General features: G+C 40.4%; 1 protein-coding gene across 1 annotated transcript in view; it reads right to left on the bottom strand.

Moving 5' to 3' along the window:
• Positions 1–13,726, bottom strand: part of LOC135217194 (RNA-binding region-containing protein 3-like) — a 34,365-nt gene extending 20,639 nt beyond the window's left edge. The window contains exons 1-2 of the mRNA XM_064252924.1: positions 13,608–13,726; positions 12,227–12,349 (exon numbers count right to left, since the gene is read on the bottom strand). Of these exons, the coding sequence (XP_064108994.1) occupies positions 12,227–12,349; positions 13,608–13,699 (215 nt within the window). The 5' untranslated portion in view covers positions 13,700–13,726. The remainder of the gene's footprint in view (positions 1–12,226; positions 12,350–13,607) is intronic.
• Between the last annotated feature and the right edge of the window lie 573 nt (positions 13,727–14,299).

Raw genomic sequence — 14,299 nt, 5'->3', positions numbered from 1 at the left:
CGGAATCTGAGGCCCAAATAGGATCCCATTGTAACTATAAGATCTCCAAGTCTTGTCGTATAGAGGTATTGTGTAAGATCCCGAAGATCTTAATGCTCTGCTATCTCCAATTCCCTTTATAGAGACAGAGTATAGCCTTTACTGCGTTCTTTGATAGCAGAAATATACAAAGGTAATTCTTCCCTCTGAAAGGGAAGAAAAAACCGCTATGTGGTTCACAGAGGTATCGGAAGAGGACAGTTTCCTCATTCCCTCAAGCACGATCTGCAGTAATTATATATCTTATCCATGACTACTGTCATTTACCTTGAAACATCCTCTCATTCATGTCCACTTCTGGTCAGTCTGCCCGCAGACAGACTCAGAGTGGAGAGGTTGTTAAGGTCCATTTAAAATAGATGTCGAAAGAATATTCAGACTGTCTTGGTAAAGAACTTCCAAAACCTGCTGTGAGAAGAACGTGACCTCTGAGAATCCAACCTCACTAAGTTCTAAAATGAGGCATAACATATATCCCCTCTTTCTTGACGCCCTTTGTCTTACATTCTGTAAAGAGTTTATCTTTTAGGGAAAAAGACTAAATTTTATTCCCCTTTCTATAACATAAAGATGGCGTATATTGCTACCTCTCTTATATTCTTTCTTCCTGTCCTCGTGCCTGGGCAACGAGAGAATGGAAAAATTCTATCATCGTTATTCTGCAAAACAAATTATTATCCTATTCTCCTACTAACTGATCCAGGATCGAGGAGAATCATTCAAGATTCCTATCCTAGGACATCAGGCCGTAATGTACGGTTCAGATACTTGAAAGAGCCTCTCACCCAATACTGAGAGCTCCTACGAGTCTTTTCCAGTACCAAAACATTACAAAGGTTCTCCTTGTTATATGTTTACATGGGGAGAGATAGGATAATATACATCCTGTTAATAACAATGAAAGAGGAGAAAGAGGAGCTGCATGGTTCAAGGGACTAGCCGAAACGTGCAATAAAAAAGGGGTTGCCAAGGTCTTTCTAAAAAACCTGCACCCAGATTAACTTATGAGTCCGATATATTTCTATCCCTTGTCTCATAAGGTTGAGGAAAGCGAGAGACCTCTAAAGATATCAGTTCTCTTCACCATGTAAAGGTCTATAAAGCAGAAGAACCCACTTATCCTGACACGTACTACGTTCGCCTGTGCGATATCTAGAATAATTGTCAGTAGAGGGTTGATCTGGCAAAAAGAGTTTCTCCCAAAACAACTCCCTCTTGCCAGGAAAGAAGTCGCTCACGCGACCACTATGTTACCTGACATGAGAAGTCTGTTCTTGTTAGAGACTTCCGCAATTTCAGTTAATCTGACAAGGGCCACGGCCGCCTGTGCGACAACTTGTGTCACTGTCAGGAAAAAAACTGATCTTGTGTCAGTTCTCAAAGAGGAAACTCTTGGAAAGTCTATCTCCAAATACTGAGAAATTGGAGATCCTGATATCTTGCGCCTGGCTGGCGCTTCGCGCCTGGCTGGCGCTCGCGCCTGGCTGGCGCCTCGCGCCTGGCTGACGCCTCGCGCCTGGTTGGCGCCTATCGCCTGGTTAAAGCCTGGCGCTCGCGCCTGGCTGACGCCTCGCGCCTAGCTGGCGCTCGCGCCTGGTTGGCGCCTATCTCCTGGTTAAAAGCCTGGCTGGAGCCTTTATGGCCTATTACTCGCAACCTTGGTCAGGAAATCTCGATATCAAAATAAGAAGAGGTGCTGTAAGAATCCTATAATTCTCAGTACTTCCATAGTTGGATGTTTCTTCTCAATTTTCCTCTAATACGAGTATATGGAAGGGGAATATTCTTTCCTCGGTTAATTCTTCCGTATCCCCCCCCCCTTTTTTTTTCCTGAACGAGGAAGACCACTCCAGTGCGAGGGACTGAGTAACTTCCCAGCTCTATGCAGGAAAGCATAATTTGCTCTAATGTATATCTATTAACTAATTATTTATAGTTAGAGCCAGGCGTCTGGCTGGCGCTTATGATTCCTTATGGCATGGTTTGAGGAAAAGGAAGCAGTCTACAGGAAGACTGTTCGTCTTCTTCTTGCTAAGAGATCTATGAAGAAGACTTCTCGCAGGTTCTCACAACTCTTTGCAATAAATGTTAGACATACTTAAACAGTTATTATCGTCGATCGAGGTTCTCACGGACTCGCAAATTCTTGTATTGCTTTTATTTAATAACTCGCTCAAACGAGAAATATTTTGGATGGTGCTCTAGGCTTATTGCACCAAGCTGGCGCAATTTGCGCCAGGGTGGCGCAACTCGCGCCAGGCTGGCGCAACTTGCGCCAGGGTGGCGCAACCTGCGCCAGGCCGGCGCAACCCGCGCCAGGCCGGCGCAACCCGCGCCAGGGTGGCGCATTTGCGAGCCAGGCTGGCGCCTCCTACTAATTATCTTTATGTTATGTGCCAGAACATCTGTGTCTTTATGGTACCCGACATCCTTTCATATGTTAATTCCGTTCTTATTATGAAAAACTTTTATATACGTAGTATAATCCATTCAGGGAAACCATTTCCCACTAAAAGAATGTTTCCCATCGACTCATACAACTTCTGCGCAATATCCGATTCTAAATACGGTTGTGTCCTTTTTCGAAAGACTTAACCATACCGTAGTCTTGAAGTGAATCTCTATTACATCTCTCTTCTCACTAAGTATGTATTCTAATAAGCCATGCTTTCGTAAGTATGAGTGCATTAAATAATATCATGTTCTGCTGCATTAGAATCCTTTAATCATGTACCTACGGTAAACAGCATTGAAAGGTTGTAATATCCTTCTTATTGAAAGATTCCTAACAAAAGGCAGACACTATATTATTTATGATAGCTTCAGTATTCCCTCAATCGAGGGCTAAGACCACGATTGTAGGAAGAGATACGGTTAGTTATCCCATTCCGCAGGAGAGAGAGCTGTAACCGACTCTCACGACTGAGAACAAGATGGTACTGCGACTGCGTTGGTTGGTCTTCAAAGCGAAAGCAGTCTGGCCTTCCCTTTCCATAGTTGCCAGTTACTCCATTAAATAAAGGAATCTTATATAAATTATTATCAAACTTCAGGAAGGTTTTTATATAAGCATAATTAAGCTAACGAGACTTCGACATGTCTAGAAACTAAATAGGTGTCGTCTAAACAATTCTTTTAAACCTATTCCTTCCTAGGAAAGTCCTAGAAGGGTACTGGTAATTCATGGAAACCTCTTCTAACATGAAGAAAAATGTTCGATCCTACTCTCAATCCACCCATAAAGATATGCTCCGATCACTTCTCGAAGACACGATGCAATCATATAACTCATACTCTAGCTTAATAGAATCCTCTATAATACTGTTACATTAAGGTAAAACCGTATTAATTTAGGAAATTTTGTAAGGATTTCACTTGACCATTATAGCATAAATTTCGGTATGTGTCTATGCCTTGCCATACCGTAGTCCTAAGGCGATTTGTCCTAAGCATGGTAGGAGCTAGAAGCTTAAAAAGTCATGCATATATGCTTTATCACTCAACGAGATCCATATAATTCATTCGATTGACAAACAATCTAAATCGTTCTCATCATAATAGATTTATATCTAAAAATGCACCGATGGGGAATCTTATGTTGAAATAACAATTTCATACCCCCCATTGGATAGCGCTCTAGTCTAGTTGCGAAAAAAAAAATGTCCTCGAACAATGACTTTATCACAAATGTTATCGAATGATCTCTAATATTAGAAGGCGCTAAATCGTCGCCTGATTCCGAAAGGTGGATCGATTAATGTCATTCTAATTTTGAATAATTCTACCAGAAGGCATTATACGAGGATCTTCGCCAATTTCATTCATTTGAAGTTCTTCTATCCATCGAGGAACCGTACGCATAAAAAGGGAGAGAAACACTGTTTTAGGATGCCTTTCCAATGGCTATCCCTGGCAGTCTGGGACGCTCTACAGAACTGCCGAGGGGACGCCTGAAACGGTGGGGATTCTCTGAAACCTCCTTACGGTTTTCGACATTCCTTCTCCTCTGGGCTTGTGAGCTTGGAAGAGGTCTAGACCTGAGAGCGAGACAGAGCCGATCAGACGCACCCTCCATTGTAATGGGGGAACACTATATTCACTTCTTACGTTCTAAGAGTTCGCATTCGAAACTATATCCAAAGTCTACAATTTGCAAATATGATATTGTAGATTCTGCGGAGTAAGAAGGTGATGAGGATGCAACAACTACTAGTACTGTTACTCTATAATTGCTCGTTAACACAAGAGCTAATAAAGCTTCTAAAGGATAGTTACTTTTCTGACTTCCCCAACTAGGAAGAAAGATATACATTTCCTCAATCAAACTCTAACACTTATTTGTATTAATGAATAAATATAATTAATTCCCTTTCATGAAAGTATACGTAATTCACTTTCGTGAAAGTGGACGAGTGTCTACCGAAAACTTCGGTAGTTACACGTCACTAATCTTCTAAATTTTCGAAGTTAATTTTATCAAAAAAAAATTCTAAAAGTTAACAAAAGCATATGCCGAACCAAAGATCCATTACTTCCCTGCAAAAAGTTAGCCCAGACGATCGATGGCGATGAAACACGAAAATCCATCAGGAGGAACTGCAAACGTTGTTTACATTCCAAGCGACAGAAAAATATGAATTAGAAAACGGGTATGGTTCTATTCCCGCCACCCAGACGGCAGGGGGTAGTAGATCACCTGACCTACCTGCCGCGTGTGCCGCGAAATTCGAATTTCTGTCGGACGACGGAGTAAAAGCTATGTATATATCTGACAGGTAAATTGAATGTATAAAAAATACAATGCGCAACTGGAATACAATACTTACAAGCTCTGGAATAAGACTAGCAGAGGTTAATATCAGGAGAGGGATCTTCCAGGGAGACTCACTGTCCCCACTACTCTTCGTAGTAGCCATGATTCCCATGACAAAAAAGTACTACAGAAGATGGATGCCGGGTACCAACTCAAGAAAAGAGGCAACAGAATCAACCATCTGATGTTCATGGACGACATCAGCTGTAATGGTAAGAGCATCAAGGAAATAGATACCCTAATCCATGACTGTAAGGATTGTACTGGGGACATCAGGATGGAGTTTGGAATAGAAAAATGCGCCTTAGTCAACATACAAAAAGGCAAAGTAACGAGAACTGAAGGGATAAAGCTACCAGAGGGAGCAACATCAAACACATAGATGAGACAGGATACAATACCTGGGAATAATGGAAGGAGGGGATATAAAACACCAAGAGATGAAGGACACGATCAGGAACGAATATATGCAGAGGACTCAAGGCGATACTCAAGTCAAAACTCAACGAAGGAAATATGATAAAAGCCATCAAACACAGTGGGCAGTGCCAGTAATCAGATACAGCGCAGGAATAGTCGAATGGATGAAGGCAGAACTCCGCAGCATAGATCAGAAAACCAGGCAAACATATGACAATACACAAAGCACTACAACCAAGAGCAAAATACGGACAGACTATACATAACACGAAAGGAAGGAGGGAGAGGACTACTAAGTATAGAGGACTGCGCCAATATCGAGAACAGAGCACTGGGGCAATATCTGAAAAACCAGTGAAGACGAGCGGCTAAAGAGTGCATGGGAAGAAGGACTAATAACAAAGTAGACGAAGACCCACAAAATACAGCAGGAGAATGACAGACAGAACAGAGGACTGGCACAACAACCAAATGTACGGACAATACATGAGACAGACTAAAGAACTAGCCAGCGATGACACATGGCAGTGGCTACAGAGGGGAGAGCTAAAGAAGGAAACTGAAGGAATGATAACAGCAGCACAAGATCAGGCCCTAGGAACCAGATATGTTTCAAGAACGATAGACGGAAATAACATCTCCCCCATATGTAGGAAGTGCAATACGAAAAATGAAACCATAAACCACATAGCAAGCGAATGCCCGGCACTTGCACAGAACCAGTACAAAAAGAGGCATGATTCAGTGGCAAAAGCCTCCACTGGAGCCTGTGCAAGAAACATCAGCTACTTTGCAGTAATAAGTGCAACCTGAGGGAGTGATAGAAAACGATCAGGCAAAGATCCTCTGGACTATGGTATCAGAACAGATAGGGTGATACATGCAAACAGACCAGACGTGACGTTGATTGACAAAGTCAAGAAGAAAAGTATCACTCATTGATGTCGCAATACCATGGGACACCAGAGTTGAAGAGAAAGAGAGGGAAAAAATGGATAAGTATCAAGATCTGAAAATAGAAATAAGAAGGATATGGGATATGCCAGTGGAAATCGTACCATAATCATAGGAGCACTAGGCACGATCCCAAGATCGCTGAAAAGGAATCTACTAAGGCCTGAAGTACTCCAGGACTCATCAGAAGAGTGTGATCCTAGGAAACGGTCACACATAGTAAGAAAAGTGATAGACTCCTAGGAGGGCAGGATGCAACCCGGAGCCCCACCCATAAATACCACCCAGTCGAATTGGAGGACTGTGATAGAGCAAAAAAAAAAAATAATAATAATAATAATAATAATAATAATAATAATAATGATAATAATAATATGTTTTATTAAAAGTGATTGGTGCCTCAGCTGCATTAATTTTATACAGGTTCTTCTCTATTTTCCAATTATTGCTTTCTCATCGTTGCTTTGGAAACTGGTGAGCAACGCACCGAAGGTTGACATATCTCAATTAGGTAATATCAAACGATTTGATTTTTATTGGTAAAAAATTCCAGTGGGGGTAGTCAAATTTTCGGATATATCCCGTAGAGTTTATTGCACATAGAATTGATGTTAAATTCTATTTCTTTTCTATTCTTTTCGTGGCGCCGCCGCGACATTTTGTCTGAATAAACCTCAGACATCCTCTTGGGCAGAGGTGGGTGTAAGACTGAAGTGAGAGGGTGAGTCCGACTGCTTATATTGTGGCGGTGCAGCGGGGGGCTTCATGCCGCTGCCTTTTCATTGGCTAGTGAATGGGGAGCTGCTTTTTCATTGGCTGCCTGCTGCGGGCTGAAGCCAGCTCCCGTGCGCATGCTCAACAGGCGTGCCAATCTTCTCAGCTGCATATCATCATGCGGGCTTCATTTTGATTGGTTAAAGGCTGCGTGACGTCACTGCTGGTATTATTCATGGTATTAATGTTGTCTTCGGTGTTATTTTCCTCTTGAATTGGGGCGTTTTCAAGCGGCGATATGGTGAAGTTTGCTGTTACTGGAGTGTTCCTTCGCATGCAGGTCAGGAGCAAAAAGGCCTTCTGTGTCGTATTCATGGAGGGCTTTTGCTCCTGGATGAGTAACACCTCCAGGAGGCGCAGAACGGCTGAGGGTCAGGTGCTCATCCCTATTATCCTTGGTTGTTACCGGATAATTAAAACAGAGGCAGTCCGGGAGATTGGTGTCCTCGGTGGCGTGAGGGCGTGATTCTTGATAGCCCCTTCTTGGGCGTGACAGGGGAATTCTCTTCGCAAGACGCATGGTAATCATTCAATGTACTTCCCACGACATCCTCGGGCGGGGGATATGTATTGGTATATAAACTACGTTCGTCTGCTTGAGGGGGTCTCCTGATGGTGGTGAGGGGTTATTTTCATGATTAGGTCTCTAGTTTTCGGTTTTTGTAGTCATATTAAAAGGTCCAACTTCTTGCCTTCTTCAATGGGAGGATGTTCTGCTTAATGATCTTCTTCATCGCCTTCTCCTCCTCACCGCCCACCGAGACACAATCTCCCGCGACTGTATTATCCGTAGCACCAGGATAATAGGGAGAGCACCCGACCCTCGCCATCAGCGTCCTGGAGGTGTTACTCATCCAGAAGCAAAAGCCCTCCATGAATACGACACAGGGGAGGCCTTTTTGCTCCCGACCTGCATGCGAAGGAACACTCCATAACAGCAAACTTCACCATATCGCCGCTTGAAAACGCCCCAATTCAAGAGGAAAATAACACCGAAGACAACATTAATACCATGAATAATAACCAGCAGTGACGTCACGCAGCCTTTAACCAATCAAATGAAGCCTGCGTGATGATATGCTGCTGAGAGATCGGCGCGCCTGCTGAGCATGCGCTCGGGAGCTGGCTTCAGCCTGCAGCCAGGCACCCAATGAAAAAGCAGCTCCCCATTCACTAGCCAATGAAAAAGGCAGTGGCACGAACCCCCCGCTGCACCGCCCACAATATAAGCAGTCGGACTCACCCTCTCACTTCTGTCCTACCCCCACCCCACCTCCACCCAGAGGAAGTCTGAGGTTTATTCAGACAAAACGTCGCGGTGGGCCCCATGAAAAGAATAGAAAAGAAATAGAATTTAACACAATTTATCTGCAATAAACTCTACGGGAGGGATATACCCGAAAATTTGACTACCCCCACTGGAATTTTTTTACCAATAAAAAATCCAATCGTTTGACTATTACCTAATTGAGATATGTCAACCTTCGGTGTGTTGCTCACCAGTTTAAGCAACAATGAGAAAGCAATACATAATTGGAAAATAGAGAAGAACCTGTATAAAATTAATGTAGCTGAGGCAGCAATCACTTTTAATAAAACATGTTTAAAAGAAGGGTTTACTTCCATTATACAATAACAATAATAATAATAATAATAATAATAATAATAATAATAAATAATAATAATAATAATAATAATAATACCACACACATGGCTAATAGAATGCCTGAAAATATATGGGGCAGAAGAAAACACCATCAGCTTCCTTCCCAAAAATACAATGCGCCACTGGAATACAATACTTACAAGCTCTGGAATAAGACTAGCAGAGGTTAATATCAGGAGAGGGATCTTCCAGGACGACACTGTCCCCACTACTCTTCGTAGTAGCCATGATTCCCATGACAAAGTACTACAGAAATGGAGTGGATGCCGAGTACCAACTCAAGAAAAGAGGCAACAGAATTAACCATCTGATGTTCATGACGACATCAAGCTGTATGGTAAGAGCATCAAGGAAATAGATACCCTAATCCAGACTGTAAGGATTGTATCTGGGGACATCAGGATGGAGTTTGAAATAGAAAAATGCGACTTAGTCAACATACAAAAAGGCAAAGTAACGAGAACTGAAGGGATAAAGCTACCAGATGGGAGCAACATCAAACACTTAGATGAGACGGGATGCAAATACCTGGGAATAATGGAAGGAGGGGATATAAAACACCAAGAGATGAAGGACACAATCAGGAAAGAAATATATGCAGAGGACTCAAGGCGATACTCAAGTCAAAACTCAACGAAGGAAATATGATAAAAGCATACATGGGCAGTGCCAGTAATCAGATACAGCGCAGGAATAGTCGAATGGACGAAGGCAGAACTCCGCAGCATAGATCAGAAAACAGGAAACATATGACAATACACAAAGCACTACACCCAAGAGCAAATACGGACAGGACTATACATAACACAAAAGGAAGGAGGGAGAGGTCTACTAAGTATAGAGGCCTGCGTCAACATCGAGAACAGAGCACTGGGGCAATATCTGAAAACCAGTGAAGACGAGTGGCTAAGGAGTGGATGGGAAGAAGGAGTAATAAAAGTAGACAACGACCAAGAAATATACAGAGCAGGAGAATGACAAACAGAACAGAGGACTGGCACACCAAACCAATGTTTGGACAATATATGAGACAGACTAAAGAACTAGCCAGCGATGACACATGGCAATGGCTACAGAGGGGAGAGCTAAAGAAGGAAACTGAAGGAATGATAAACAGCGGCACATCAGGCCTAAGAACCAGTATGTTCAACGAACGATAGACGGAAATAACATCTCTCCCATATGTAGGAAGTGCAATACGAAAAATGAAACCATAAACCACATAGCAAGCGAATGCCCGGCACTTGCACAGAACCAGTACAAAAAGAGGCATGATTCAGTGGCAAAAGCCCTCCACTGGAGCCTGCGCAAGAAACATCAGCTACCTTGCAGTAATAAGAGGTACGAGCACCAAACCTGAAGGAGTGATAGAAAACGATCAGGCAAAGATCCTCTGGGACTATGGTATCAGAACAGATAGGGTGATACGTGCAAATAGACCAGACGTGACATTGATTGACAAAGTCAAAGAAAAGTATCACTCATTGATGTCGCAATACCATGGACACCAGAGTTGAAGAGAAAGAGAGGGAAAAAATGGAAATGTATTAAGATCTGAAAATAGAAATAAGGATATGGGATATGCCAGTGGGAAATTGTACCCATAATCATAGGAGCACTAGGCACAATCCCAAGAACCCTGAAAAGGAATCTAGAAAAACTAGAGGCTGAAGTAGCTCCAGGACTCATGCAGAAGGAGTGTGATCGTAAGAAACGGCGCACATAGTAAGAAAAGTGATGGACTCCTAAGGAGGCAGGATGCAACCCAGGGACCCCACACTATAAATACCACCCAGTCGAATTGTAGGACTGTGATAGAGCAAAAAAAATAAATAAATAAATAATAATAATAATAATAATAATAATAATAATAACAATAATAATTGAAAAAGAAACCCACAAAATCACTGTGTAACATGCTTACTTCTAAGTATATTACATTTAATTTTACTACCCATGCTCGAGTACTGTGGACCTTGACCCAGGCTGACAACCTACACATCTCTTGAAAATGGGCCACAGATAGGGCCTGAAAGTACTTGAGTGTGGAGTAAAATTAAATGTAATTACTTAGAAGTGAACACGTTACACAGTGATTTTGTGGGTTTCTTTTCAATCTTCAGATGAAAACTGAAAGAAATATTTTTTTGGGTTCAATAACAATAATAATAATAATAACACCAGCAAGAAACTCCAGCTACCTTGCAGTAATAAGTGGACGAGACCAACCTGAAGGTGTGATAGAAAACGATCAGGCAAAAATCCTCTGGGGACTATGTATCAGAACAGATAGGGTGATACGTGCAAATACATCAGATGTGATGTTGATTGACAAAATCAAGAAGACAAAACAAAGTATCGCTCATGATGTTGCAATACCATTGGGACACCAGAGTTGAAGAGAAAGAAAGGGAAAAAATGGATAAGTATCAAGACCTGAAAATAGAAATAAGAATATGGGATATGCCAAAGGAAACTGTACCCATAATCATAGGAACACTAGGCACGATCCCAAGATCCTTGAAAAGGAATCTGGAAAAACTAGAGGCTGAAGTAGCTCCAGGACTCATGCAAAAGAGTGTGATCCTAGAAATGGCACACATAGTAACAAAAAGTGATGGACTCCTAAGGAGGCAGGATGCAACCCAGAACCCCAACACTATATATACCACAGTCAAATTGGAGACTGTGATAAACCCAACCCCCCACCAAAAAAAAAAAAAATTAATAATAATAATAATAATAATAATGGAGAAACAAATCCACAGTTATGTAATGTACATACATTTAAATTTAAAACTTTAAGGATAGCTATCCTTGAAGTTTTATATTTAAATATATGTACATTTACATAACTGGATTTTGTTTCTCAATTTGAAGACTCGTACTACTATGAGGATTTTTTAATAATAATAATAACAACATCAAGCTGTATGGTAAGCGCATCAAGGAAATAGATATCCTAATCCAGATGACACACGATAAAAATCCCTGGGAATAATTGGAGAGGATATAAAACACCAAGAGATGGACATCATCAGGAAAGAATATGCAGACTTAAGGCAATACTAAAAAACAAAACTCAATTCCGGAAACCATAATGAGAGCCATAACACATGGGCAGTACCAGTAATCTTATACAGCGCTGAACTCCACAGCATAAACAAGAAAACTAGGAAACACTTGACAAGACACAAAACACTACAATCAACATTGAGAGCAGCACCTGCTCACCACATACTATACTTCCTTGGTGATTGTGTTTGTGGAGAAACACACAGCTTCTTTGAAATATTAGATCCCCTTCCAAAAAAAATAATAATCACTCAAAAACTGGCAACAGACTGAGAATCTTCTGAGACATAATGGGACAAAATAGATACAATAATATTGGTACCTGGATATAAAATATATCACATAACTAATTACAAAATCATCTACAAAAAAAGGCATTTAGAATATTACCTAAATTTCATCTCCGCCCTGTTTATTTCTACCCACCACTCATCCAACTCCATGAACACTTGAGCATATATCATCCTTTCTCCAATTATACTCACAGATGAGGTTGTTTAGAGGACATTAATGAAGGTTCTTTGTAAGCAGCCATTAGTCTTCTTCCTAAAATTTCTTGTTGATGTAATTTCTTCATGGCATATTCACAGTCTTCCTGTCTCTTGAAGCTTCAAGTACAAAAAATGAATGAGTTTAAAACCTTCTTATACACAAAATGGATATAAAGAAAAATACAAAAATCCAATTTGACTTTTATTTCCTTCATGCAAATCTCTTGCTTCGTTCATGCTACATTGTTTGGAATGCAGCTGTTGTTAGCCACAAAATAATAGCCCTAGAGGGCACAATTTTCATAGCTTCTTCTTTAAGCAACGGAAAAATGAAAACCCATCTGGAGGGTCTGGGAGGCTTCTAGTTAAGGTATTCAAAAAACCAATTTAAGTTTTTGTTTGAGTCCCTACAATGTATAAAATTCCCATTTTACTTAAGCCAACTGGCTGTTTTGAGTGGGAGGCAACAGTGCCTTACTGTTCTTATTCTTTAATTTGACCTTATTTATTCTTCAACTTGACCTTTGCATGTGTAAGAGTTGGGATATGTGACAATCGAGATAGAATGAATCTGTGTTGGTTAAAGCAAGCAAGTGCTGTCACATGGGAATGGATGGCTATACAATTAATGAATAATTGATAGAGCTACAGACAAAAGGACAGTTATAGTATTTCTAAAATGACCAGACCTCTCTAGCGGGGCTGTTTGGGTTATCCCATGTGTTTAATCTCCGCATATCCGCCAAATTTATAACAACAGCAAAGATAAAACCATTTCTCCCATTACAGATATCAAATATCTTTTCCGTTACACAGAATTCTAAATCAATTACATATGTTCACAATTGATAAGTTTTTTTGTGTGCAGTAACAAGAAACGGCATCTCATTTTGGTGCTGTTGCCAATATTTCAAACAGCTCCATGTTTGTTTAAATCTACAGATAAGCAGCTTAGATTCTCTCCAGGGGGCACTTTCGGTGGTCAGAGTATATGTCTGGGGCATTGTCATTTCCTTCCGGCTGGAAAAACTTCGAGATATCATAACTCGAAACTTCATACCTCAAGGACTACTCTTGTATACATTTACTATCACATAGAGTGTATCCCTTTTACTCTCACTCTTCTCCAAAAACTGGTCCATAAAATTTGATTCACTCATCTTTTTCTTAAACTACATGTTTATACTCTCTATCAATTACATCATTAGCATATACTTTCCTTGTGAACTCAGAAATACTTTGTCCTAATAATTTTTATTTTACCTGCAATGGTTTGAAATTGTTACTTTCAAAATGATTTTACTCTAACAAGTTCCTTTGGTAAATTATTTAACACTGAGATGCTAACTGAAGGTTGTAGATAGTCTTGACTTACCTAGCAAGTACAGCCATATCTCTGCCATGTCTTGGAATGTGTTGCACACTTTCAGCACCAAAATATTTTAAAAGATCTTCTTTAATCCTCATTTGATAGTCTTTCTTCAAATGACCACCCATTTACCGAAGAAGTTAAGGCATCTCATGACATATCAATGTTTGTTGCTCCTCAGCTTTCCTGCAATTATACTTTTTATAACCAGACTGACCCCTCATCACATTGATTTGAAAGTATTGGCAGCAATGCAATTTAAAAAAAAAAAGTATTTCACATCAATCTCTGTGCCACAATCAAAATGCCTGTAAAAAGATTCTTCCTTCAAAAAGTAAAGGCAAGAATATAATGAGCAAGTGAATGTGAAACTCTAAACAATTTGTTTCATGGATAAAATCCACCTTCTTATATGTTTAAATACAGTAATACAGTACCAAATTAAGCTAGACAAAGTGTTCAATAGGAGATGAAATGAGTTAGAGCAGCAGCTACATGATTACCATCTAATTACGATTGGAAAAAACTCTTATCGCAAAAGTATATATATTCTAAGGGATCCACAATAATCAAAAAATGTTACTAGTCATGTGGTTAATTTTTAAAATTTTCTTAAATTTCTTTAACAAAAAGCTTTTTGAACTCTTCTCTGGATTCATCTTCAGTCCAAATGAACAAATTAGATACACCAGGTACTG

This window comes from Macrobrachium nipponense, chromosome 7 (genome assembly GCF_015104395.2).
Source record: "Macrobrachium nipponense isolate FS-2020 chromosome 7, ASM1510439v2, whole genome shotgun sequence".
Taxonomy (NCBI): domain Eukaryota; kingdom Metazoa; phylum Arthropoda; class Malacostraca; order Decapoda; family Palaemonidae; genus Macrobrachium; species Macrobrachium nipponense.
The sequence above is the reverse complement of the archived record's forward strand: the minus strand, read 5'-3'. Positions and strand labels throughout refer to the sequence as shown.